General features: G+C 42.0%; 1 protein-coding gene across 1 annotated transcript; it reads right to left on the bottom strand.

Annotated features, from left to right (window-relative positions):
* Positions 1-1,518: 1,518 nt before the first annotated feature.
* LOC114698806 (serine/threonine-protein phosphatase 2B catalytic subunit gamma isoform-like) lies at positions 1,519-27,544 on the bottom strand. Its single transcript, XM_037208271.1, has 8 exons — positions 27,438-27,544; positions 25,757-25,848; positions 22,273-22,398; positions 20,607-20,678; positions 7,410-7,488; positions 6,745-6,842; positions 2,971-3,000; positions 1,519-1,902 (listed from the first exon to the last, which is right to left on the bottom strand). The coding sequence occupies exons 1-8, from the start codon at positions 27,542-27,544 to the stop codon at positions 1,730-1,732; spliced, it is 777 nt and encodes a 258-aa protein (XP_037064166.1). The 3' UTR covers positions 1,519-1,729.

The following is a 27,544-nucleotide window of genomic DNA, read 5'->3' as shown; positions in this document are numbered from 1 at the left end:
AATTAAACCAAAGCCAGGTGGAGTGGAGCATTCCTTTAATCCTAGTACTCACAAGGCAGAGGCAAGTGGAGTTCTGTGAGTTCCAGGCCAGCCAGGCCTACATAGTGAGACTCTGTGTCAGAAAAATAAAAATCTATGGGACAATTAGATCTGAATCCCTAATGTTGGGTTCCAAATTTTGCTAATCAAGGTTCCACAGAGTTCAGCCTAATGACCACTGAGATATGAAGCACCAGTTATTTAGAAGTTAGTTTTCTAATTAACTCTAGGAGACCAGAAGCCTTCACTCATCTGATCCCTTTAAGAAGGTTACAAGGACCCCATTCCACTATCTAGTAAGTTCCTTTTAAACATATTGACAGTAGAAAACAGAAGCATGCTGGGAAAAACAGATGCAATGCCTGACGTGATGACACAGAAGGGCAAGAACAGGTCTCGAGACTGCATGTCCTGAGGGCCTTCAGAAAATACTCCAGTGTAACTTCCTTTGCAGATGGGTTCATCTGGGATTTAAAAAATGAAAACAAAAGAATCTGGCAACACTGAAACTTTGAAAATCTCCCTTAAACTTCTGAGGGGACTTTAAGCAATTCTAAGAAAACCTCCCAGTATTATTATTTCAGTTTTCCTACTCTCCATGCTTATTTATGTGTGTCCCACAGTGCTTGTGCAACAGTCAGAGGACAGCTTCTGTGAGTTGGTCTCTCCTTCCACCCGGGGATCCTGAGGATCCAGCTCAAGCCATCAGGCGTGGTCATCTCACTAGCCCACACTCATTATTACTTTTTAGGAGGAACTTTACTAGAACTCATTAAAATGAATCGATGAGTGGAGGGATAGCTGAGTAGCAGATACTCTCACGGCATGTGTGAGGCCTGGATTCAATCTCATGTATCACAAACCAACAAACAAAACCCCACAATCATGGAACTGAAGAGTCTGAAAGGAAATTATTATGGAAGCCAGTTCCACCTAGATCTTAAATCACTAGGTTTAAGTTGTTCTCTTGGAAGTCAAGTTTCCCACTGACACCTGAGGTTTTCTTCAATTGTACCAAACAGAAAGGTGGGGGGTAAATGAAAAGACACGCTGAAGTTAGCAAAGTTACAAGTCTTTTTTTTTTTTTTTTTTTTTTTCTTTTGGTTTTTCAAGGCAGGGTTTCTCTGTGTAGCTTTGGCGCCTTTCCTGGAACTCACTCTGTAGTCCAGGCTGTCCTTGAACTCACAGAGATCCGCCTGCCTCTGCCTCCCGAGTGCTGGGATTAAAGGTGTGTGCTACCACTGCCCAGCTCAAGTTACAAGTCTTAAATGAAAGAAATCACCTCCTCAAACAAGAGAAGGGCTACCAAGTAGCCTGAGTCAGAAACCCAGGGTTGAGGTTTCCAAGTCCCTTTTTTATTAGGGTAAAGTCTCCTTTATAGCGTAAGACTTCAACACACACACACACACACACACACACACACACACACACACAGAGACAACAATTAGATCCATTCCTGAAATTAGGACGGGGGTGGGCTGGGAAGAAAACAGAAGTACTTTATATATATATATTGAACATAAATTAAAGAATTTATAAAATGGTCACCTTTCTTACAGAATAAACCCGACTGAATTACAATGCACCTCCACGTTTAAGCTGTTTGAGTTGTTTCTGTTTCATTTCCAATAATAAATAAATGCGATTTGATCGCAGGGTGGGGACTCCTCTGTGCTGCACGGGCTCTGAGTCATTTCAGGGCTTTCTTTCCATGGTCGCCCCTTCGTGCAGCGTGTGAGTGTACCATCTTCACTGGCCCATCAGGATGCCCACCCTCTCTTCGGGGTGGCATTCTCTCATTAATTCGGTCTAGACCTCGGGCTTCTTCAAAACTCCGGATCTTGGCTGGATACCCTCTGATGGCTGCAGAGAGACAAGAGGGGGGTGCTCAGTGGCCAAGTCAACACTTAGCCGAGTTTCCAAGCACACAGCAATCTCCTAAGAACACACAGGAAGGTGGCCCAGAGCACACATCTGACGACAGGCAACGTGATTAATCAGCCCTGTCCACAACCACTGCTTCCACACAGCTCAAAGTGTGGTAGAAACTGTCCTAAGAGTAAAAACTCTGGCAGAAATAAACTTGACGAAAACAGATTAGTTCTTAATTAGCTTCCACACACGTGAAATGCTCAGTTCTAGGAAAGCGACACCAGGAGAGCACAGCACACAGGTCGCGGCTTTGAGAACCAGCACCCCCCTGACCATACACAAGTGGCAGGAGCACTATCTGCTCAAGACAGCTTTTCATCTTCACAGCCAGGAGCCGAACATCAGATAAAAACCAACAGCCAGCTTCTAGATACTGCCTATCTGATCCAACTGTGAAATTTCCTTCTTGTGGTATTGGAGATTGAACCCTGGGCCTCACACATTCTAGGCAAACATTCGACCACTGAGCGATAATTCCAACCTGATTCAATTTTGTATCATCAGAGAATGAATTCCCCTTTGAATCATCTTATCTAACAAAATTACTAAATCTACAATACTGGTTTATCAATTCCAATGATATTATTTAAAATATGTCTCCATAGAAACAAAGTCACCTTAGTTTGAATGCCTTAGGGCAACTTCAGAAACGGAGCTTCTAAATTCTAGTCTGCTTTCACCTCCACACCTGCTACCCTTTTGAGTCGTTAGGTAACAAAGCATGCCTATCTGACTCTCTTAATAAAGAACAAACTACTTAAATCATGTGACTTCTGTCATCATTACCAGCTGCACAAGTTTCAGTCATTACAGAAAAAGACTTAGGACATAAACTGTGTGAAGGTCATCTGAGAAACGGGGGACATGTGGCTACACTGAGGGCCATCTTTTCCTTTTCCGTCACAGTCCTGCAGATGCAAGTGAGTTTAGAAATGCTGATGAGGCGTTGAGATGGGTGCACAGACACAGGGGCATTCCAACAGAGTGATGTGGCCATACCTTCCCGAGCCTCTACCGCTTGTACTGTGGCTGCAAGAAGGCAGGAGCAGTGGCATGCAAAAATGAAGAAAGAGAAAGGAGTGAGCCAACTGCAATGCTGCCAGTACAGACCCCCCCCAGCCCCCCACCAGCATACCCACCCATAACCAAAGGCATTTCTGAGTTCTAAGAAATGAGGGGATTCCTGCAAAGAACTGGAGGAGGTGTGGACATGAGGTGGGGCAGAGCTAACGTTTCTAACATTTCTGGTGGCATGGGAATGCTGCTCTCTTCATTTGAAATAGCCAGCTGCTAGTTCATGTCTTGTGATCACACATCAAAATGACTTGTCAAATCAGATAATTTAACATCACAACTGTGCTTGAGTTTATAACTTCTCAGATCATATCAGGCGAGCTGTCGCTGGGTCCTATTTAAAAATCTAGCTTCTTACTGTTCTCAAATGACTAATGTACAATCCAACTGTCCTTAACCATTTAATAAACAACAGCAACAGGGCAGTCCCTTGAATAGCTCCGGCATTTGGAAAGGGAGAAAAATAGGTTATAAGTGTTACTTGTGGTCTAGGGGTAAATGGCCAGGCACTGATTTGAACTGAGATGGGAGGTATGCAGAAGCTCACATTGATACTCATATGGCTTCTGTTCCTTGTGCAAGACAGCAGTCAATTACTAAGAAAGCCCTCTTCCCCATCTCAGTGACAAAAATGAAAGCCTTTTAAAAATGAGCACCAACAGGGAAACTTCCTCCTGCCATTCTTTATCAGACAGTAACACTGTAATACACAAAAAGGTTCTAGGATACAGCAAGAAAGAGTCCGCTAGAATCCTGCCAACTCCTCCAATGGCAGTTTTCCTATGGAAGGGAGGAAGGCCACTCAGCAGCAAGACCAGTGTGAAGCTTTCCCCATCACTACGAGAAGGGGAGAGCTGTAAAGCTACCTACCCTCCTACAGCAATGTGAGAGCCTACATCTGCCGGCAACCCAAGTGCCTGTGTTTGCCCTAGGAAGGCTCCTGTTAAAAGCACTGCCACAGTCTCCCTAACCTCAGATGGGCCTGATTAGCCACACAAGGCAGTGATAACATCTTCTCACAGAGCAGGGCATTGCTCATGCAGCTGTGAGGAAGTGGGAGTCAAACCTTTGTCTAAAATTCTACGGACAGTGCTGGTCTACTTAAGAGTTTGAATTTGTGTGATAATGTATGTACCAGCACTACATTTCAAAGAAGAGTATTTTAGACTTATTTATTTCATGTGCATGAATGTGTGACCTGCATATATGGAGGTCAGAAGAGGGTGTCATATGCCCTGGAACTGGAGTTAAGGATGACTGTGAGCCATCATGTGGGTGCTGGGAACTGAATCTAGGTCCCCTGCAAGGATAACAAGCGCTCTTAACTGTTAAGCCATCTCTACAGTCCTCCAGTATCACATTTTTGGGGTTTTCACAGAACTGTTCTTTGTATTGGTTATTAGCATAGTAGTCTGAACAAGGGACATGGTAAGAAAAAAAGTCATGAAACTGTTTACTGACATATAATTCCTATACCATAAAATTCAATTGTTTAGAGTATGTAAGTCAATATTTTAATTGTTTTTTGGTTTTTGAGACAGGGTTTATCTGTCTAGCCCTGGCTGTCCTGAAACTAGCTCTGTAGACCAGATCACAGAGATCCACCTGCCTCTGTCTCCCAAGTGCTGGTATTAAAGGCGTGCACCACCACCTCCCTGCTTTAGATTTATTTTTATTTTATAGGTATGATTGTTTTTCCTGCTTGTACATATGTGTACTATTTGCATGGTTGGTGCCTGTGGAGATCAGGAGAAGGTGTCAGATCCCCTGTAACTGGAGTATGAATAGTTGGAAGCCACCATGTGGGTGCTGGGAATCAAACCTGGGTCCTCTGCAAGAACAGCAAGCGCTCTAAACTGCTGGGCCATCTCTCCAGTCCCTTCAGTGTTCCATTATATTTTGTGTGTGTGTGTGTGTGTGTGTGTGTGTGTGTGTGTGTGTGTAAGTGTGGAATTGTGCATTCATGAGCATGCCACAGCACTCATGTAGAGGGAGGTTGAAGAGTCCTTTCACCATGTGGGCTTGAACTCAGGTCATCAAGTTTGGCAGTAGATATCTTTTATCACCCACAGAGTCATCCTGCGGGTCATAAACTATTTCTAGTGCACTCTCAACCCAATGGTCGCAGGATTTTTATTTTCACATACATGATGTATATATTCGCCTCCTCTCACCTTCATGACTGCTCCTTTTCTTGTTTAATAACTCACTGAATCTATTTAGTGCTGGCCCTCATAAACATGGCTATGAAGCCGTCCACTGAAGGAAACATGGTCAACCCACCGAAGGCCAGACCCCCAAAGAAATGTGCAGGTTTTTTTTTTTTTTTTTTTTTTTTTTTTTTTTTTTTTTTTTTTTTTTTTTTTTAAAGATACGTATCCACTTTTATTTTATTTGTTATGTGTCTTGGGAAATTTTCTGTGAACAGCTCTGATGAGGGTGTTTTGGGGTAAGAGGAAGTAACTTGGGTGAAAAAAAGAGAGAAATGTCTATATAGCTTCCTTGAAAACTTGAAAATTTACTAATCCACAAAGTTGCTTTAATCTAATTTTTTTAGGTTTTTTTGCTAGATCTTGAAAGAACAAATCTTTCAAGGGCACCAAGAGAATTTTCCAGATGTGTTGACTTGGATATACATGTTTCTTCACACCTTTTTGGACTTGGTCCCAATATATTTTATGCCTCTTCATTCCTGGTTTGAATCGGTGTTTTAATCAATTTAGGATTACTTATATGTTATTTCTTCAGGAAAGTCACCGACTTTCGGAGCTCATTACTCGTTTACTGATAGATAGGAGCTTGTGCTCTGACGTCAATGCAACAGCCCACTGTATCAAAATATAGTACAACTTACTCACTTCTAACAGGCAGGGGAGCTGCTTCTGATTTGGGGTTGCCATGATAAAACTACAGTAAACATCTTTATGCATACCCTCTGATAGACATGCATGTTAATTCCTCTTGGACAGTCTTGGTGTGGAGTTGCAGGGCGTGAGTACAAATGTGTTTAGCTTTACTGGCCATCAGCTGGTCAAAGTGGTAGAGTCTATTTATTAGCCCACTAGCCTATATCTAGTCCAGGCCTCCACAGACACGCCAATACTTGATTTTGTCAGATTTTTTCATTTCAGCCATTCTTATGGGTATGCAGTAGTATTTCACTATACTTTAATATTCATCTTCCAGATGAGTAACTATGTTAGGTATCTTCGTAGATGTTTGCTGGACATCTTAAAATCCTCTTTGGTGAAATAAGCTGAAAAAAATCATTGAGCTATATTTTAAGCTTCTTTTTTATTATTATTTGTTGTCTATCCTGAAACAAGGCCTTTGTAAGACATGGATAGTGTAGAAATCTTCTCTGTGGCTTGCTTTTTCCTTCTCTTAATTATGCATTTTCATAAGGGTAATTTAATTTTAATAAACGTTATTTTCTTTGAAGGTCAGTACTTTCTATCTTATTCAAGACCCTACCTACTCCAATGCCTATTTGCCACACTTTTTTCCCTGAGTTTGTTTTAACTTTTGCATTTAAATTAAAATCTACTTTGAATTATTAGTTTTTTGAATACAGAAAGAATAAGGGTCATGATTCATCTTTCCTTAGGTAAATCTCATTGCTCTAGTACAGGTTCTAAACAAAGTCACTGAGGGCTGGTGACGGGGCACACGTTTTGGAAGGGGCATCTACATACTCACCAGTCTCAATGGTCTGCTTCCCTCCAGAGAGGACCCCCAAGGGGAGTGTACCTGTGGGAGTGAGGCCCTTGAGGGTCAGCACACTCTCACTCTCCTCCCTGCAAAGGAACATGGAAGCCCTGGTTAATGCCAGGTGCCTCAGCACACCAAGCAGAGACATCTGAAGGAGAGTAACAGAGAGGCAGCGGCAGATGAAGACAGGCCCCCTACCTGCATCTGACCCAGGCGTTCTGCAAACACTTCAGACAGAGGCAGTGAGCCAGTCCTTCTTTTCAACCAGAGGCACTGGTAGCCAGGCACTGGTCCCCACACTTATCCCATCTGACTCTTCTAACAACATGTGAGCTAGGTCCTAGTAGAATCTCTATTTTATAGACAAGGAAACTTAAGACCCAGAGATTAAACCCAAGACAACACAGCTAAGGACAGCCAGAATTTGAACATGGGGAATCTGGCTCTAAAATCCACACTAAACATCTATGCCAGTACCAAATGAATGTTTTCCAAACACGGTTACTTTCCCATGGAAGTCTGGTTCAACCTGTACTCAACCAGAAGACTTGCAGTTCTAGCACCAGATTGCAACCTTAAAAACACTACTCTAAGCTAGCTTCTAACCTACTTTGCAAATGCCTTCATCCCACAATGTAATGACAGAACCTTACCGAAGAACCGAAAAGACCCGTGCCATTTTCCCAATGGCTCTGATTTTATTCTTGATGATCTCTTTTCGAACGGAAGTGCCTTAGAAAATACAAAGAACAAACGAGTTAAAGGGATGTGGTTAACAGGACAGCTTTTTCAAATGCAGGATGGAGTGTCTTTTGTATTTAAATTAAAGAGAAACTTAAAAAAAGAATCAAAGCCTAATTTTTAAAAAACAACCATCTGGCAGTGGTGGCGCACGCCTTTAATCCCAGCACTTGGGAGGCAGAGGCAGGCCATCTCAGTGAGTTTGAGGCCAGCCTGGTCTACAGAGTGAGTTCCAGGACACCTAGGCCTACACAGAGAAACCCTGTCTCGAAAAACCAAAATAAAAAAAATAAATAAATAAAAATCCAAGGAAGTTGCAAGGAACAAGAGGAAAACACCCGAAGAGAAGAAATGAAGTAAAGAATGAATGAAGGGGCCCCCAAAAGACATGGAGAGTCATCTATGGGGGGTGGGAAGTTTTATAGGTCTGAAATGCTGTCCACAGTGAAGGAGGAAACACAAAGACACAAACAAAGCTCACAATGACAAGCTGCTACAAGCTAAGATCTCTCTCTTCTGAGAACGCTAGGTGCCACCTTTGGATGCAGGGTCTGGTCTGCCGAAGGGAGCCGCTGTCCTGAACTCAGGAAGGGCCGCTTGCCTTCTCTAATCTCCATACTCAAACCAGTTACTTGTTTCTTTGGAATACTGCCACATAGATTACAAGGATGGGTACAACATTTCAAAAGCAACACTGAAAAGTTCATGTAAGACTTTATGGCCTTTTCTTACTCAAGATTTAGGAAACAGCCCAAACGTGAAAGGTGAGCTCCAGGGTACACCAGGAGATGGCATCCAAAAGTCAGACAAAGATACACAGGCTTCCCTTCCTCTCTCCCACCTCTCAAGGCTGCTGATCAAGCTACAAGCCCCCAGAAAACAGCCATTCCCACCGAGAGAGAGGGAGGAAAGTCCCAGGAACTGCTCCACTACCAATTCCAGACGACTAGCCAACCAAGGACGGCAGAGCAGACAGGAAGAACTCAGTTCACAGCACAGTTCAGTTGGATACCTTTCGGACAGCTTGAAATGTAGTGATCTTCAGGGAAGAGACACCAAGAAATAAGGAGATGAAGACAGATACATGGGAGGAGGGTGCGAGTTTCCATGGAAGAGAAAAAAAATCTGAGTGAAGTGCCTGGAGAGGAGCAGGCTGTTAGCTGGGCAGCTCAGAGACTGCCTGCTCCATGAGAGCTAAATACAGACTCCTTTTTTGTCCTTTCTTCCATTTCTTAACAATTTAACCTTTCATATCAATTCCCATCTACTATTATCTACCCCCATCATGAAAATAACACAAAGATACTGTTTCTGAGACAACACAAAGAACAAAAACAATGGACAAGAACAGTTTGCAGATCTCTCAACAGAACACTGCACTGCTGTTCGACATGCTAGCACATCTCACTTTTCAGGAGACATTTTCCTTTTTATAGTTTGAGCCTTCAGGACTTTCTGTGGCTTCTGTCCCGTGAAGGCTTTGCTTTGGGGCCCGATGCTCCTTGGTGTTCACTCATGGTTAACACAGAGAGGGAATCAGAAGCTTCCAGAGCTGGGAGAAACAGCTGGCACCTGATGCTCTGAGCACTGCATGCTGGGCTTCTACTGGGAACTGAGTGTGTGGTTTGGTCATTTACACCCCAGAACTCCTTTGGTTTTAGAGATCAGCTCCAGACTTAGAGAAGGGATGGTTATCCCATGGCAAACAGGGGTTTCACAGCCTTTTCAAAGGTTCTCACTGTTTTGCTTGGGTGAGCTCAGTGTCCCTGCCTGCTCCTCTATTCTCAAGTCTAGCAACTGGTACTGATGTTCAGCACCCCCTAGTTACTAAACAGGGCTTTAGTGTTCTCAAACAGACGAAGTGAATATTACTACTGCATTCTAAAAAGAATCTGTTACCTTGTTCCATCTCTAACATCTCTTAACATTTGATGGACCTTTCTTACAGCAGGAAAGACCTCTGGTTTGGTTTTTTCTTTTAATTAATTTTAAGGTTACCATACAAAGTGGCAGGTCTCACCCTGGCATTTCCATGCATGGGCTGTTATGTGTCTTCTAACTCGCCTCCCTCCCCACTGTCCTCCTCCAGTGAATCTGGTTTCTCGACTCCCAAAAGCTCTATCTCCCCCTTTTTGTAGACATGTAGTTTTTACCTTCTTACTAAGCATAATGAGTTTTCTGTATTTATGCAAAGCAAACTAGTCACTCTATGATTTGTTAGGAAGCACAAGCCTATAAAACTAGTCACCCAGGGCCGTCACCCATGTTGCCCACAACCCACCGTACCTCCGACACCTGACACCTGCAGCCTCTCCTCTAAAGGATACCACTCTTTTGCTTTTCACTGGGATTTTTTTCTTCCTATTATTGAAAGTTTTACTATGCATGGACATCCATATGCATGACAGTTTTATTGTTTTAAAAGTTATATTTACCTATTTTCTCTTTGTGTGCACACTCAGCAAGAAGAGGTCAGAAGACAAACTGCAGGAGTTGTTTCTTTTCTTCCATTGCGTGGGTCCTCAGGCCTGGCAGCAGGCCTCTAAATGCACTGAGCCATCTCACCGGCCCACTTTTCAGGTTTGGGATTTCATATAATTGAACTATTAAACATTGGCGAGGTGGGGGGGGGGCGTCTGGCTTATTCTATTCAACATTATGTTTTAAGACTCATTCACATGTTCACTGTGGCCTATTTTTTATGGTCACATATGGTTCCCCTGCAGCACTATGCCACCATTTTGTTGTTTTGTTTTGTTTTTTAAGACAGTTTCTTTACATAGCCCTAACTGTCCCAGAACTAAGTAGATCAGGCTGGCCTCCAACTCAAAGAGATCTGCTTGCCTCTGCCTCTCAAATGTTGGGATTACAAGTGTGTGGAACCATGCCCATCCACTTTGCCACAATTTATCACCTGTACTGCAACCATCATTTGGGCTGCTTCTAACTTCTGGGAACTGCATGTGAAGCCCTTGTATGTGTTTCAATACATCTGCCTTTGCTGAATATAAACACGTTTCTGGTATGATCCCAGGATATCCGAATGCTCAGCTCTAGAGCATGTGTATGTTTAACTTGGATAACAGTTTAGCATTGTCTATTAAAGTGGGATCTACCAAATTATAGTTGTGTGTGTCAACATTCCATAATTACAAATGCTAGCTAATACTGGACATGGCTTATCTTTAATTCTTGCCAGTCTGGTAAGTATGAAATCTATTTGAGGCGGTTTGGAAGAAAATGGCCCCCAAAAGGAGTGGCACTATCAGGAGGTGTGGCTTTGTTGGAGTAGGTATGGCCTTGCTGGAGGAATGTGTCACTGTGGAGGCAGGCTTTGAGGTCTCATATATGCTCAAGCCATGCCCAGTATCTTAGACTACTTCCTGTTGCCTGCAGAATGAACTCTCAGCTCCTTCTCTAGCACCATGTCCTCCTGCACACCACTGTGCCCCACCATGATGATAATGGACTGAACTTCTGAAACTGTAAGCCAACCCATTAAGTGTTTTCCTTTATAAGATTTGCTTTGGTCATGGTCTCTTCACAGCAAAAGAAACCCTAACTAAGACATATCTCATTATGATTTTAATTTGCATTTTCATGATTACTAATGTGGCTGAATATCTTTTCACATTTTTTGTTAATCATTTGGGCATTCTCTTTGTGTTGGGCCTATTCATACCCCATCATCTTAATTGGTAGTAATTCAGTCTTTTGTCAGTGGGCCACTTGTTGGTTTATTGCAAATATCCTGTCCTTCTGGGCAGCTGGCCTTTTCACATGCTGAACAGTCTTTGAATAAACAAAAGCTCTTATCTTTACTTTATTTATTTAGGTTTTTTTGAGACAGGGTTTCTCTGTGTAGCTTTGGAGTCTGCTGGAACTCACTCTGTAGACCAGGCTGGCCTTGAACTCAAGTGCTGGGTTTAAAGGCGTGCACCATCTTTGCCCAGCTATTTTATTTTTAAAAGATAGTTTTGTTTTATGTGTGTGAGTGTTACCTGCACGTATGTAAGATAACCACATGCATGCAGTGCCCTCAGAGGCCGGAGAGAGCTTCAGATAAGATCCCCTGGGATCAGAGTTGGATCCCGTGGTGGCAGCAACCATGTGAGTGCAAGAGCTGCAAATGTTCTTATCACTGAGCCATCTATCCAGATCTCACTATCTAAAGCTCTCACTTTATCTAATTTATTAATAGTTTTCTGAATGGCTAGTGTTTTTTGAATCCTGTTTAAAGAACTTTTTCCATTTCAAGTTAATTCTATATTATAAATACTACAAATTTCAATATTACAACTTCATTGCTTTGCATTTCACTTTTTAAAACTTCTACTGTTTGTTAAGACGGGGGCTTTCTGTGAAGCTCAAGTTAACCTTGAATTCACAACATAACCCAGGCTGGCCTCAACCTATGGTTCTCTTGCCACAGTCCTGAGTGCTGGGATGACAAATGTTCATCACCACCTTGTTCTTATTTGTCTGTTTGTTGCTGTGATGGTAGCAAAGCTAGAGATGCCGCCCAGGAACTCACAGGTGCTCGGAACGTACTCCACTACAGAGCCACATCCTCAGCCCCCTCTAGCTTTCATATCTGAATGAAATATAAAGCCACAAAAGTAAGTATTTTGGACCTATACAATAAATTCCACCTAAGATTTTTTTTTTCAAAAGGGGGTGTTCACTAAGTATTTATTTTAAATGCCATTATTAGCTAGGTGTGTGGCACACACCTTTAATCCCAAAGCTGGTGGATGTCTGACTTTAAGGCCAGCTTGGTCTACATAGCAAGTTCTAGGACAGTCAGAGCTACACAGTGAGACCAAGTCTTTAAAAAAAAAAAAAAAAAAAAAAAAAGCTGTTCTACAATACCACCTCTGATATTAAAATCAAGTATACATGTGGTTTAATTCTGGATTCTCTATTCTGTTTCAATGCTTATCTACCCTTGAATTAATCATTCTGATTACTGTAGCTTTACAGTAAATCTTGACATCTATAGAGCAAGTCCTGCTATGGTATTCTTTAAGCCTTTAGCCATTTCCCTATGAAGTTTAGAATCAATCAAGGCTAGGTGGTTGTGCTGGCTAGTTTTATGTCAACTTGACACAAGCTAGCATCATCAGAGAGGAGGGAGCCTCAATTAAGAAAATGCCTCCATAAGATCAGGCTGTAGGAATCCTGTTAATTACTGATTGATGGGGGAGGGCCCAACCCACTGTGGGTGGTGCCATCCCTAGGCTGGTGGTCCTGGGTAGTGTAAGAAAGCAAGGCTGAGCAAGTCATAAGGAGCAAGACAGTAAGCAGCACCCCTCCATGGCCTCTGCAGGTAGGTCCCTGTCCTGCTTGAGATACTGTCCTCACTTCCTTTGATAGAGAACTGGGATGTGGAAGCATATGCTGAGTAAACCCTTCCTCCCCAAGTTTCTTTGGTCCTAGTGTTTCCTTATAGGAATAGTAACTCTAACTGAGACAAGTTGGTACCAGAATAGTGAGGTATTGCTGTGACAGACCTGATAATGTTTTGGGGAGGACTATGGGAGGACTTTGGAATGTTGGGCCAGAAGAGTCATTGAGCGTTAAGAGCTCAGTGGGCTGTTCTGTGGGAGCTCCGAAGGTAAGAACATTGAGAGCAGTACAGAAGATGGAGGCCTGGCTTGTGACATTGCAGAGGGGACCAAAGACTCTACCAAGACTTTGTGTGATGAATCTGTGATGTCTGGTCAGCTGGAACTGAAGAATCAGCTATGATTATGAACCACTAGAGACCAGAACCACTAAAGTAAAACCTTGGTGTTACTAGGAGAATTGATGCTGGTCAGCTGGGGTAGAAGAATCAGCTGTGATTAAGAAGAGACCAGCACTGTGGAGGTGAAATCTTCTGGAAAGTGTTTCCTGAGAGTCAGCACACAGGAGCTGTGTTCCAGACATGGACAAGATTGTCCCTTGCACTGGCAGTCGAACTTGGTAGTGTATGAGTCACCCAGGTGGTACTGGTTTTGAAGGCACGAAGGGGTCATGGAGAGCAGCTGAGGCTTGGGACTGTGAGAGGCCAGGAGAGGCCATTGGTGAAGAAGGTGCAGCCTCAGTAGCAGGTGAAGACCCAGGACTGAAGGGCTCATGCAGAGAAGTTGAGAGCCTATGAGAGGCTATTGGTGAAAGTGCAGCCCAGTTGCAGCAGAAGACCCAGCGTTTTGGACATGCCAGTGCCATGGGAAGACCACCAGGAAGAGCAGCAGCAGTGGAGTGGAGCCTGCCCGAACTTAGAAGACAAGCTGTGTGTGCTGCAGAAGGCAGAGCTGGAGAGGTGACCCAAGCCCTTTGGAGGAACCAGAAGATCATGCGTGAATTCCAGACACTGGATATTGAGTTATTTATATTGTTGGATTTTGGTCTTGCTTGGTTCAGATTGTGACTGTACCCTGGTTCTTCCCTCTTGAGAAGGTATTAATTTAATTTTGATTTTTACAGGAGCCCACAGCTGAAAGACTTTGAACTTTTAAAAGGTATTTTGGATCTTTAGAGATTGGATATTTTAAAGAGACTTTATTTTGACTGTATTTGAATTTGTAAATACTGTGAAACTTTTAAAGTTATGTTTTATATTGTGATATTAATATTAATGTGCCATCTTGGGGATGAGAAAGAAAAGGTTCTAATTGAAAAGTGATGTTTATGTGTCAAGTTGACAAGGGTCAATACTGGCTAGTTTTATGTTCAACTTGACACAAGCCAGAGTCCTCAGAGAGGAGAGAGACGTGATTGAGAATGAATCTGTAAGGCTGGGCTGTAGGCAAGCCTGTAGGGCATTTTCTTAGTGATTGATGGGCAAGAGCCCAGCCTTTTGTGGGTAGAGCCACCCTGGCCTAGTGGTCCTGGGTTCTACAGGAGAACAGGCTGAGCAAACCATGAGGAGCAAGCCAGTTAACAGCACTCCTCCATGGCCTCTGCATCAGCTCCTGCCTCCAACTGTGATGTGGAAGCATAAGCTGAATAAAACCTTTTCTCCCCTGTTGTAGAGTATTACTTGAAGGTGTGTTACCTTTGTTTATGTTGCATTTGTTTAACTCTGTGAAGCTGTGTTACTGTGCCTGTCTAAAACACCTGACGGTCTAATAAAGAACTGAATGTCCAATAGCAAGGCAGGAGAAAGGATAGGCGGGGCTGGCAGGCAGAGAGAATATATAAAAGGAGAAATCTGGAAGGAGAGAGAGAAAAAGAGATGGAGGTGTGAATGGAGAAGCAGCCAGGGAAGGAGAACTCCAGGGGCCAGCCACCCAGCTACACATCCAAGCCACGAACGGAGTAAGAATAAGATTTACAGAAGTAAGAGAACGGGAAAAGCCCAGACACAAAAAGTTAGTCAGGATAATTTAAAGATAAGAAAATCTGGCAAAGAACAAGCCAAGCTAAGGCCAGGCATTCATAAGTAAGAATAAGCCTCTGTGTGTGATTTATTTGGGAGCTGGGTGGCAAGGCCCCTCAAAAGAAGCAACAGCACCCGCACCACTCTCCAGGTGTCTTTGGTCATGTGTTTCATCACAGCAGTAGCAACGCTAAGACAGTGGTGCCTCTGTTACTCTCCAGCCCTTTGCCTCTTGCACTTTATCAATGAACCCGTTTTCTTAAAATAGGATTAGATGTACATTCTCCTTCTGTTATTTTTCTTCATTTCATTTCCCTGTAATTTAAATGTTATATAACAAACTATTTTTTTTTCTTTCTGTTTTTTGAGACATGGTTTCTCTGTGTAATATTGGCTGTCCTGGAACTCACTCTGTGGACCAGGCTGGCCTCGAACCCAGAGATCCACCTGCCTCTGCCTCCCAAGTGCTGAGATTATAGGTGTGGGCCACCACTGCTCAACTAATAAACTATTTTCTTACAGCTGAACCTAGAGATTGCACTATGAATTATTACTTAAGTATAATGCCAAAGGCTGGGGATATAGCTTAGAAAAGAACCGGTTTATCATGCATGAAGCACTGGATTTGATCAGAATTTATAGTTCCCCATACATTTAAAATTCATTCATCACAGTATTGTTTTTATAATCCACTCTTATTAGCACATGTTTTATTTATTCAAGTCCGACAAGAATCTATGTTCACATAGTTTCTGCACATGCTCTCTACTACTTCTACTCTTCATTCCTTCCTAGGTTTATAAATTTCTTTCCAGTACTTTCCTTCTGCTTAAATGCCATCCTTTAGAATTGTTCAGTATACATCTTCTGCCAATTCTATTAGTAAAAAATTTTAAGGGATAATGTGGTATCTACAAATACTTATTTCATCTTTACTGTTAAAAGCATTTTGCTGACTGTAAGATTCTAAATTACTGGGCATGAACTTCACCAGCTTGAGTGTGTCACTCCATTCCCCCTTTGCTGCTTCCGCAAAGAGCCAGCCTGCCTGTGCAGCTTCTCCTCTAGGGGCAATCTGCATGTGGGCAGCTGCTCTCAGATCCATCTTCCATCCTGAGGACTTCCACAAGCGGCTAGGAGTTGTTCTTAGTGTCACTCCTGCTTTGTTAAGGGCTTCTTTAGTTCAAATTCAGTGTCGTCTTGGTTCTTGGAAGTTTTTCTCTCTGGACCTTTTCAAAGACTGCATCGTTCCCATTTTCTATGGTCTTCCAGGCATACATCTGCTAGGGCCTGTCATCAAATGTCTAAGTCTCTTAGCTGTTTCTACACCCCACTTCTCATCATGATATAGTTACTTTTATTTACTTTATCAGCCTGACTGATATTCCAGGTCCCTTAGTCTGTGTTTTGCATTATCAAATTTGCTAATTTGTTATCTTATTTTTCAGTCTTATAATTTCATATTTGATACTTTTTCAAGTCTGCTACACTCTTATAATTCAGTTATTTACCAACATTTTCAATCTGGTCTTTTTTAAATATATTTTTATTATTTTTAATCTATGTATATGTAAGTGTGTACAAGAGCTTGTATCAACAATGTCAGATCCCCTTGGGGCTGAGTTACAGGCAGTAGTGAGCTGTCTGATGTGGGTGCTGGAAATTGAACTCAGAGCCTCTGGAAGAGCAGTACATGCTCTTAACTACTGAGCCCTCAACATGGTCTTTTAAGTACTTCAACAAATTAAGCCAAGGATGGCATTGTACACCTTAATCCCAGGGCTCAGGCGGCTACGGCAGATGGATCTTAAGTTTGTTGGTTTTTAAGTTTCACCTGACAAAGCCAATGTCTGTAGAATCTGAAAGGCCTATTTTTCATTTCTCTTGCTCCTGAAAATGCTTTTGTTGCTGTTTGAGACAGGATCTCACTATGTATCCCTGGCTGGCCTGAAACTTTTAAATAGACCAAACTGGTCTGGAACACTCTTCTCTCTCTTCTCTCTCTCTCTCTCTCCTCCTCTCTCTCTCTCTCTCTCTCTCTCTCTCTCTCTCTCTCTCACACACACACACACACACACACACACACACACACACACTTGCTTCTGCCCCCTAAGTAGTAGAATTAAAAGTATATATATGCCTTTAATTCCATGCGTGGTTGGAATTATTTTTAACATTTTATATGTATGGGTAGTTTGCCTTCTTGTATGTGTGTACCACTTGTAGGCCTTATACCCATGGAGGCCGGAAGAGGAGTAACAGAAAGTTGTGAGTTACCGTATGGGTGCTAGGAATCGAACCTGGGTCCTATGGAAGAACAGCCAGTGGGCCTATCTGCTGAGCCATCTCCAGCCCCTGGAAATTTGTTTTTAAAAAATCCTATTTCTGTTGTTGTTATTGCACATGTGTGTGTACTGGGGAGGTTTGTGTCACAGTGTGAACGTACAGGGCAGGGAAACAACTCTGTGGAGTTGGTTCTCTCCTGCCTTGACATGGGTTCTGGGGATCAGATCTAGGATGCAGGCTTACGCAGCAAGCCCCTTTACCCACTGAGCCATCTTGCCAGCCCTGTTTCTGGGAACCCTTCCTCTTCCTCTTCCTCATCTTGTTGTATCCCCTCATCTGCCTGGTTGTTTTGGTTGCTGGCCATATACTGTATTGACAGACTGCTTGTTAAGATCTTACCCACTGTTATTTTACAGGGATACAGTCAGGTGTCCAAGGCTGAAATGATGAAAAGATGGTATAATTCCTTCTAGTTTATCTTTGCTCTTGAAGATTCACCCTCAAGGTCCCAAATTAATAAGTAGAAACTTATGATCATGTACATCTTCCTTGGGAAGTCCTAAAACCCATTTCTTTATTTATGATTTTAGCTTAGCTACACAATGCTATAAAAAATTGCTCTTAAACTTTTTACCCCCTCCTTTGAAATTTATGAGTGTTCTAAAGAAAGAAAGAGTCTCAAACCCTGGTTCAACTGTGTTTCTGTATTTTTCTGTTCTCATCTTGTAAGTCTTTTCTATCTTGTCTGCTTTCATATGAATTTAAAATTATTCAAGCCAGGTGGTGGTGACGGCGGCGAACGCCTTTAATCCTAGTGCTTGGGAGGCAGAGAGAGATCTCTGAATTTGAGGCCAGCCTGGTCTACAGAGTTCCTGAATGGCCAGGGCTACACAGAGAAACTGTTTTTTTTTTTTTTTTTAAAAAAAACTAGCTTTTCTAGCTGTCTTAACAGGAGGGCTGAAGTAGAAGTCCTTAGGTTCTATGACTTATTTAAACCCAAGTTTTGAGACAGTGAGATGGGCTGAGTGGGTAAGGGTTCTTGCCACAGCAGGACTGAGTCAGAGCCCCAAAACCCACTGGTGAGGAGAGGGCACCAACTGCACACTGTGCAGTCTGGGTGTAGAAGTCAGAGAGCAATTTGTGGGAACTAGTTCTCGTCGGTCATGTGGGTCCTGGGGATGGTGCTCAGGTCATCAGGCCTTTGCCAGGAAGCCACCTCACCAGCCCAAGAAATTCTTCTTAACACATAGCTTTGGTGATATTTTGTTTGTGATCTAACAAATAAAGCTTGCCTGAAGATCAGAGTGTGGAGCTAAGCCACTAGTTAGCCACACAAAGGCCAGGCAGTGGTGGCACACACCTTTGATCCCAGCACTTGGGATCTCACGCCTTTAATCCGAGCACTAGGGAAGTGGAGACAGGAAATGATATGGCTGGGCGGAGAGAGGAGTATAGGGTGGGGGGGGGGGGACGACGACAGGAGCTCAGCCTTCTGGGCTGAGGAGTTGGTGACAAGAGAGGTGGCTGTGGCTTGTTCCTTTATCTCTCTGATCTTTCAGGACTTACCCCATATCTGGCTCTGGGTTTTTAAGACCAATTAGGATTCGTGCTACATATATCATAGAGCTTATAATCATTTCCATTTCTATTTAGATTTGCATATAAACTTAATTAGATTTTTTTTTTTTTTTTTTTTTTTTTTTTACATATTTCACCTTCCCTAACTTAAGTTCTTTTTAAATCTTCTAAACTTCCTCAAAAGATCTGGCTCCATTCAACAATCTCTGATCCAAAAAAAGGAACTCACACAAGCTGTACTCCATCTGCTCACAACCTTCCATGTAGAATCTAATAAAAATATGTTTGGGAATCCCTTCTAGATTTCCAATGGGAGCTATGCATTCTATACCATCCTATATTATATGTAATAGATAAGTGAACTGTCTTGGCACAGGTCTGCAAAGAATGTGAACTGGAGGTTTGTGATCATGTGACACTGTATTTCCAGAATCTTCCATATCCTCAGAAAAGTTAGAGCCTGTCTTTCAAATCAAACCATTGGAAACACACTAGACACACCTGGCTACAATTAATTTAAACAACATCTAAAGGCAACAAATAATCCACAGTGACAGAACTCAGGGGGAAAAAAAAAGCACAGGGTTACACATACAACCAATGTTACTATACAAAGACACAATACAAAGATCTCTTACACACCAATATGGGAAGAAGCAAAACATGCATATAATCCACTATAACTAGTAATATATAAACTGATATTCACAAAACAGAATAAATATGGTCAATAAACACAAGAGAATATGTTTATTATCATAAAGTATCAATTTTAATAAAATGTTATGTTGGGGCCAAAAAAGAACAAATTAAAAATTAGGGCTGGGGATATGGATCAGTGGTAAATGCTTGCCTAGTTTGCACAATGTCTGGATTCTAGCCTTGGTACTTCAAGTGTGCGTGCGAGTGAGCGTGTGTGTGTGTGTGTGTGTGTGTGTGTGTGAAAACTTACAGAAAAAGTGCTAGAAAAGGCATGTGAACTGTATCACAGAGAGATACAAATTAACATAGTCTTTTAAAAGGCTATCTGTATCAGATTAAGCTTTAAGTACTAACTGATATATATATGCAATTTCTAGACATTTAACCTATAAAGAAGAAAATGTTACTCTCAGGTTTTCTAATATTGCATTACTTCCTCCATAGCATTTATCAGTATCTGCATTATGTTTATTCCTTGTTTGTCTTCCTTATATTACAATAAGTTTATTGAGAACAAAGGCATAAACAGTATTTGACACACATCAAGCATATAACAAAGACTGATTGTTGATAGAATGCATAATGATTTATCTGTAAGAATTTGAATTTTTTTTCCTGTTATAAAGTTTGTCTCTGTGGCCCTGGCTGTCATACAACTTGCTATGAAGACCAGGTTGGTCTTGAACTCACAGAGATCCGCCTGCTATTGCCTCCCGATTGCTGAGATTAAAGGCGTGCACCACCACTGCCTGGCAAAAAATTGTAGCAATTTTAAAACCTGAAGTTGAGGAAAAAATCTAATATCCAGCAGCATGTGTTCAGCTAGCACAATGAATGATGAACATGGACAACTACGTAACCATGAAAACTAGACTTCAAAGGAAAATGAGAAATAGATATGAAGATATGATACCATCATGTCACCTCATTTTTGTAAGTAACAAAAATGAAAAAAGAAAAAAAATCTATGCAAAGACAAAGTTTGCACAGAGACACTAGCAGATATCTGAGGTGGCAGAGTAACAGTGACTATTTTCTTCCTATTTATTTCTTCCTACAGTTATCAAACTTTTTCTACAATGAACATAATTCTTTTCCAGTAAGACCAAAAAAAAATTCATAATAAATGAAATCCCAATCAGAACTCATTAGTTCCTAGTTTGAATAAGAAGTTTACCTTCTGCTTCATCATCTGAAACCAGTTCATCGTCAGAGCATATGTTGAGAATATTGACCAGCATCTCTGTGACTGTATGACAAGGTAATGCAGAATGGACACGGTCAATCGGGCACTTTTAAAGGTGCATAAATAAAAATACATTCAGGAAACACTGACAGAAATGACTTATATTATAAATAGCTACAAAAGTAGCATTAAAAGTAGACCATCAGGTTCAGAGAGAACTTATATCCATACTTGTCCTGGTTAGATGAGCACTGAGAATTCTATCACAGAATTACTTGATTTTATTAGATGGCTGTTCAGAACCTTTGGCTCAAGTATGCACAGAAAAATTTCTTTCCATTTTACAAAGAAGTCACAACAGGCCTACATCCAAGAGACTTGTTTTATGTCTGCACTGCTCACTTGGGTCACTGTTTCATGCTGGTGCTGAGCACCTGTGCAGCAGTGTTTCATGTCTGAGCACCTGTGCAGCAGTGTTTTATGTCTGAGCACCTGTGCAGCAGTGTTTTATGTCTGTGCACCTGTGCAGCAGTGTTTTATGTCTGAGCACCTGTGCAGCAGTGTTTCATGTCTGTGCACCTGTGCAGCAGTGTTTTATGTCTGAGCACCTGTGCAGCAGTGTTTTATGTCTGCGCTGTGCACCTGTGCAGCAGTGTTTTATGTCTGAGCACCTGTGCAGCAGTGTTTTATGTCTGAGCACCTGTGCAGCAGTGTTTTATGTCTGAGCACCTGTGCAGCAGTGTTTTATGTCTGAGCACCTGTGCAGCAGTGTTTTATGTCTGAGCACCTGTGCAGCAGTGTTTTCATGTCTGAGCACCTGTGCAGCAGTGTTTTATGTCTGAGCACCTGTGCAGCAGTGTTTTATGTCTGAGCACCTGTGCAGCAGTGTTTTATGTCTGAGCACCTGTGCAGCAGTGTTTCATGTCTGTGCTGAGCACCTGTGCAGCAGTGTTTTATGTCTGAGCACCTGTGCAGCAGTGTTTTATGTCTGAGCACCTGTGCAGCAGTGTTTTATGTCTGAGCACCTGTGCAGCAGTGTTTTATGTCTGAGCACCTGTGCAGCAGTGTTTTATATCTGAGCACCTGTGCAGCAGTGTTTTATGTCTGTGCTGAGCACCTGTGCAGCAGTGTTTTATGTCTGCACTGTGCACCTGTGCAGCAGTGTTTTATGTCTGAGCACCTGTGCAGCAGTGTTTCATGTCTGTGCTGAGCATGTGTGCAGCTGTGCACATAAAACTCTAAGACAACAAATCCTGTCTAAATCTCTTTAGCACTGATGATTCATAAAGAAATAGGATAGTGGCCATATTAATATCTTGATCACCCAGGACAGTTGCTCTAAATTGATATTTCGGATAAGAAAAGCATAACAGATGACTATTTCAGAACAGTCTACTGCCATTTAAAAATCTCTGTGGAGGGCTCAGTGGATCCAAGTGTTCCTGTGCAAACCTGGTGGCCCCAGTTCACTCCCCGAGACACGTGAGGTGGAAGGAGAGAGGCCAACTCCACGAGCTGTCCTCTGCCCTCCACACAATCTCTGTAGAGAACAAACAAAATAGGCACACACTTCTGATAAACTTTGGGAATGCAAAGGTGTCTCATGGCTAGTCAGGAAAGAGCTGGTGGTGTTCAATGCACACTGGGATTCTCTTACCTTTTTCTCCAACGAAAGGCAAAGACCACGTGAAAACATCCATGAAATTTGGGAGCCAGTAAGGGTGTGGAGAACAGTTAAACTGCCTGATGTTCATGACATTGTTTTCATATTTCAACACTGCAGCTAAAAAATAAAAAGTGCTACGTGAGCACAGAAAACCATGGCATAGCAGCTTGTGCTCTGTCCAGCTGTGAACTGATCACAGGTTTTTCAATAATTATTTTCCATTTGTAAATTCAGGACGGGTCAGGACCGCTTGACAAGTTTAAAGAATTTTGCAGGGGTCATTCTCTTAGGGATTATCACAAGGGACAGTTACCTGAGGAGTTCACATGATTGAAGCATGGAAGACAATCTGCTCTGAAACACATAGGGCTTGCTGTACATGAGCTATTAATAAACTTCCCATAATTTCCACTTACTGGCCAACCAGCTGTAATCACAGCTTCCCTCTGAGTGCAAATATCACCCACTGCATGGAACCAGACTATTTAGCTAGTCATGAGCCACAGCCAAAGTTTCTCATTAACTCTCCAGAATTAACTGGTCAATTCACAGTGGGGAGCTGTAAAATGGGAAACCTGGAGCAATTTATAATCAATGTTTAAGGGTAGAGTATATAATCTCTCTTCACAGTGGATTTAAAAAATACCAGTTTCTGCTGGGTAGTGGCAGCGCACACATTTGATTCTAGTACTTAGGAGGCAGAGGCAGGCAGATTTCTGTGAATTGGAGGCCAGCCTGGTCCACAAAGTGAGTTCTAGGACAGCCTGGAACTGTCACACACAGAAACCCTGTCTTGAAAATCCCAAAACATAAAACAAACAACAAAAAAGCCCCAACAAAACAAAACAACCAGTTTCTTCTATTCTCAATATTCTGAGATGCCTATAAACATTTAACAGCAATCATGTCATATAGGTGAATGCCTACTTGTGCAATCTGATTTTCTGTATATTTTTTGTTTTGTTTTTAATGAACCCTGGCAAAGTTTTATTAGAGAAAGACTTTCCTGGTTTACTTTTCACCAATCTGTTCTGGCATACTTCTAATACCATCAGAATCATGTGAGTCAATGATAGCCAGTGTGCCCAATTCAATATCCTTGCCACTTTAGTCATGGATACAATTTTGGCTAACATGGCATAGTATTCTATTTTCAGATTTTCTTGGCTGGGCAGTTGTTGGTGAGGATAACCAACTTCACTTCGCCCTGTCTAACCATCTCAGAGTCTGTTTGTCCCAGCACAATACTTTCCACTTTTCATAACAAGTTGAAGCCTAGAGGCCATCAACTCCAGACACTTTTTTTTTTAAAAAAAAATATGGTTTTTCAAGACAGGATTTCCCTGTATAGCCTTGGCTGTTCTGGAATTTACTCTGTAGACAAGGTGGGCCGCAAACTCACAGAGATCTGCCTGCCTCTGCCTCTGGAGTGCTGGGATTAAAGGTGTGCAGCACTACCACTTGGCTAGAGACTTTTTTTGTCTTTGCAGCACCATCTTCCTGCCTCAGGTGAGGACAACCCCCAACCAAGAGCAACTGCCAAGACAGCTGGGAAAGCTGAGAAAGGCTTCTTTATAGTTTTAAGAGTTGTTTATTCTGCATCACCTGTGCTGTAGTTTATACTATTCTTTCAATTATTCTTGTTTGGTTGCTTTTCTGGGTGTTGTTGATTTTTAGATGTGAGCTCTCTCTTTTCACTCCTCTCCCTCTTTCTCTCTCCTTCTCTCTCTCTCTATAGCTCCGGCTGTCTGGAACTCACTATGTAGACCAGGCTGGCCCCAAACTCAGAGATCCACCTGCTCCTGTCTCTCCACACAGGAGCCCATGCAAATGAACACACACACACACACACACACACACACACACACACACACACAAAGTAATAAATGTAAGACATATTTTTAAAGAGTGTCAAACTCACTTCTAATTAGAAATGCAAATCAAAACAGTATTTTTCATTAGTGAAATTATAAGGAAAAAGTATATGAAGGCCAGGCTGGGGTGGCACACACCCTTAATCCCAGCACTGGGAAGGCAGAGGCAGGCAGATCTCTGAGTTCGAGGCCAGCATGGTCTACAGAGTGAGTTCCAGGACAACCAGGGATACTCAGAGAAATCCTGTCAAGAAGAAAAAACAAACAAACAAAAAAAAACCCCACCAAATGGGGAGCCAGGTATAATGGTAGATATCTAAATCCCAGCACAGAGGAGGCCAAAGCAGGATGGTGAGTTTGAGGCTGCCTGGCTATATAGTGAGACCCCATTTTAAAATACCAACAAACAAAACAAAGTATCACCAAATGGTGACTTTTTTTGAGGCAATATTAGCTTATGCTAACTGTTCTAACATAACTCTGAAGTTATTTATTAGTTTTACATTTTGACTCAGGCATTATCATCTACTTTGATCACTATATGCTAAAGATCCAATCTCTTAGGAGATGAAGGCCAGGCAGCAGCTTATACTCTAAATTATCGACTTTTGTTCCAATAAGATCTCTTTATCTAGATATGGTAGTGCATGCCTATAACCCTACCACTTGGGAGACTGAAGCATGAAGACCCAAGTTCAAAGCCAACCTGGCTTACATAGCAAAACCCCGTCTCAAAACAAAACAAGAAGGGGGTGGGGGGGAAGAGAGAGGGAGAGGTGTCAAGATCTGTAGAGGCAGAGCAGAGTTTAGATAAGGAGACTGAAACGAAGGTCTCTCCCAAGCTACACACATGCTTTACCAACAGAGCCATATCCCCTTACCCCAGACCTTTTTACCTGACTGAAATTTTGTATTTAATAATATGTGTTCAAGATATAGCCCAGTGGTAGGGTGAGTGCTTCCAAACAAAGGTCTTGGTTGTGGTGATATATTGTGTACCCTAATAAAATTTGCCTGAAGATCAAGAACAGACAAGTCACTGGATTAAACAGAGGTCAGGCAGTGGTGGCACATGCCTTTAATCCTAGCACTCAGGAGGCAGAGGCAGAGATCCGTCTGGATCTCTGTGAGTTCAAAACCACGCTGGACTACAGGAGATTGACTCAGTCTAGGAGAAAAAAAGAGCCAGGCAGTGGTGGCACACTTAATCAGTACTTGGGAAGCACACACACACGCCTTTAATCCCAGCATTAGGAAAGAAGTGATATGGCTGGGCAGAGAAAGGTATATAATGTGTGAGGAGACAGGAACAAAAGGCTTTTCAGCTGGAGAGACGTTCAGTCAGAGGATTCGTGGAGTTGGTGAGGTGAGACGTGGCAGTGGCTTGTTCCTTTGTCCCTCTGATCTTTCAGCATTTACCCAATATCTGGCTCTGGGATTTTTATTAAAAGACCATTTAGCAATCCGTGTTACATTGGGTTCAATCCACAGAACCAAAAATAAAAATAAGTAAATGAACACAATAATAAAATAAAATGCAAATTAACTAGAGCTCACAGTTACTAACAAATTCACATTCAAATATTGTTGAGTTTCTTTACCTTTATTGTTATAAACATCGAGGTAATTAGGGGCAGAGAAATCGTAATGAGTGATGGAAAGCCCGTTGATTGGCTCTTTGTACATTCGGTACCTGGAAAAGAGATGAGAGCTCATGCATCTTTACACTCTTCAGGGGTATGTCAAAGTTTTAATGCAACTTACCAGCATCCTGGGCTTCATGGGCTCTGATTATTGATAATAAACTGTTGTTCTGTAAAAATTCACAAACTGCAGGGTACTGAAAAAGAAAATGAGAAATATAAGCCAGAATTACAGCAGTCATGTTTTAATAAGAATAAAGGAAAAAACCACAGAGTTTTAAGATTATAGATACTACAGACCATTGAATTTTTAAAGACTTATTTTATATGTACGAGAGTTTTGCCTGCTTGTATGTATGTAAGCCACATGAGAGCCCAGTGCCTGCAAAGGCCAAAGGAAGGTGGTAGATCCCCTGGAGCTGGAGTTATAATTATGACCCACCATGTGGTGCTGGGAACTGAACCCAGGTCTCTGGAAGAACAGTTAGTGCCTTTAACCACAGAGCCATGTCTCTAACACCACCACTGAACTTTTATTAAGAGCTCAGAAACAGTGATTTCTATTTCAATAATACATATATTAAAAACGAGATTATGCCTTAGAATAGAATCAGTTTCTCCATCTTTTATTTATTTTATCTTAACACTAATGATACAACTTTAATACTAATGATACAATCAAAACTTTTCTTGGTATTTTGATATGAAAATATACCACAACAGCATGGTGCATGTATGTGTACACAGTAAGTGCTACAAAATGAGTGCATGTCTTTCTTCCATCATCAAAGCTTTAGAAAAGTAGAATCTACTTATAGCTTATATGTAATAGCAAGCAAGATAATACTATGCATAGCTATTTTAGGAGTAGATATAAATATTATAGACACCATGTTATGTATATGAATGCTCTACTTGCATGTATGCCTGCATGACAGAAGAGGGCATGGGATCCCACTATAGATAGTTGTGAGCTCCATGAGGTTGCTGGAATTGAACTCAGGACCTTGGAAGAGCAGCTCTCTTAACCACCGAGCCATCTCTTCAGCCCTAGACCACATATTCTAATGATATCTGCATATACTCCCAAAACAGTCTTAATATTTTACTTTTCTGGATCAAATAGGAAGAACTAGAGAATATAAAATTATCCTGAGAGTGTAAAATGTTAATTACTTGCCTTTTTTTTTTTTTTTATTAATGTTTGTTTCTGAATTGGGACAGTACTTGCTAGCATGCACCAAGTCCTGTTCAACCCCTAACCCACATACTAGGGATGCTACACACACTTGTGATCCTAGTACTTGGGGGAGAGAAGAATCACAAGTTCAGGTCATCTTTTCTTGCATAGCAAGTTGGAGACCAGTTTGGGGACACATGGGATCCTGTCTAAAAAGAAGGGGGCAACTTTGCTTTCACTCTGCTCAATGGAAATGTTATTTTCAGATCGAAGGCAGAGGGGTCGGGTGGGTTACAAGGCCCACAGAAGGAGTGGAGGAGCTCTGAAACCCTCTCTGAGGTCAGACGCAGTATGCCGCCCCTCTGAAGCTGGAATTGTCCATCCACCCCAGGGAAGCAGCCTCTTCCCTCCCCGTGGAAGGGAAAGAACTACCCATTTTCCTCTTCCAAGTTCTCCCACCTGTCAGGGTCCTTGGGACTAAGAAGGGCCACGTCACTTTCATTGTCTTCCTTGTTCTCCAGAGATGGCGAAGCTGAAGATCTTCCAACTCCAGGAATCCTGGCCAT

This window comes from Peromyscus leucopus, chromosome 9, assembly GCF_004664715.2.
Source record: "Peromyscus leucopus breed LL Stock chromosome 9, UCI_PerLeu_2.1, whole genome shotgun sequence".
NCBI lineage: Eukaryota > Metazoa > Chordata > Mammalia > Rodentia > Cricetidae > Peromyscus > Peromyscus leucopus.
The sequence above is the reverse complement of the archived record's forward strand: the minus strand, read 5'-3'. Positions and strand labels throughout refer to the sequence as shown.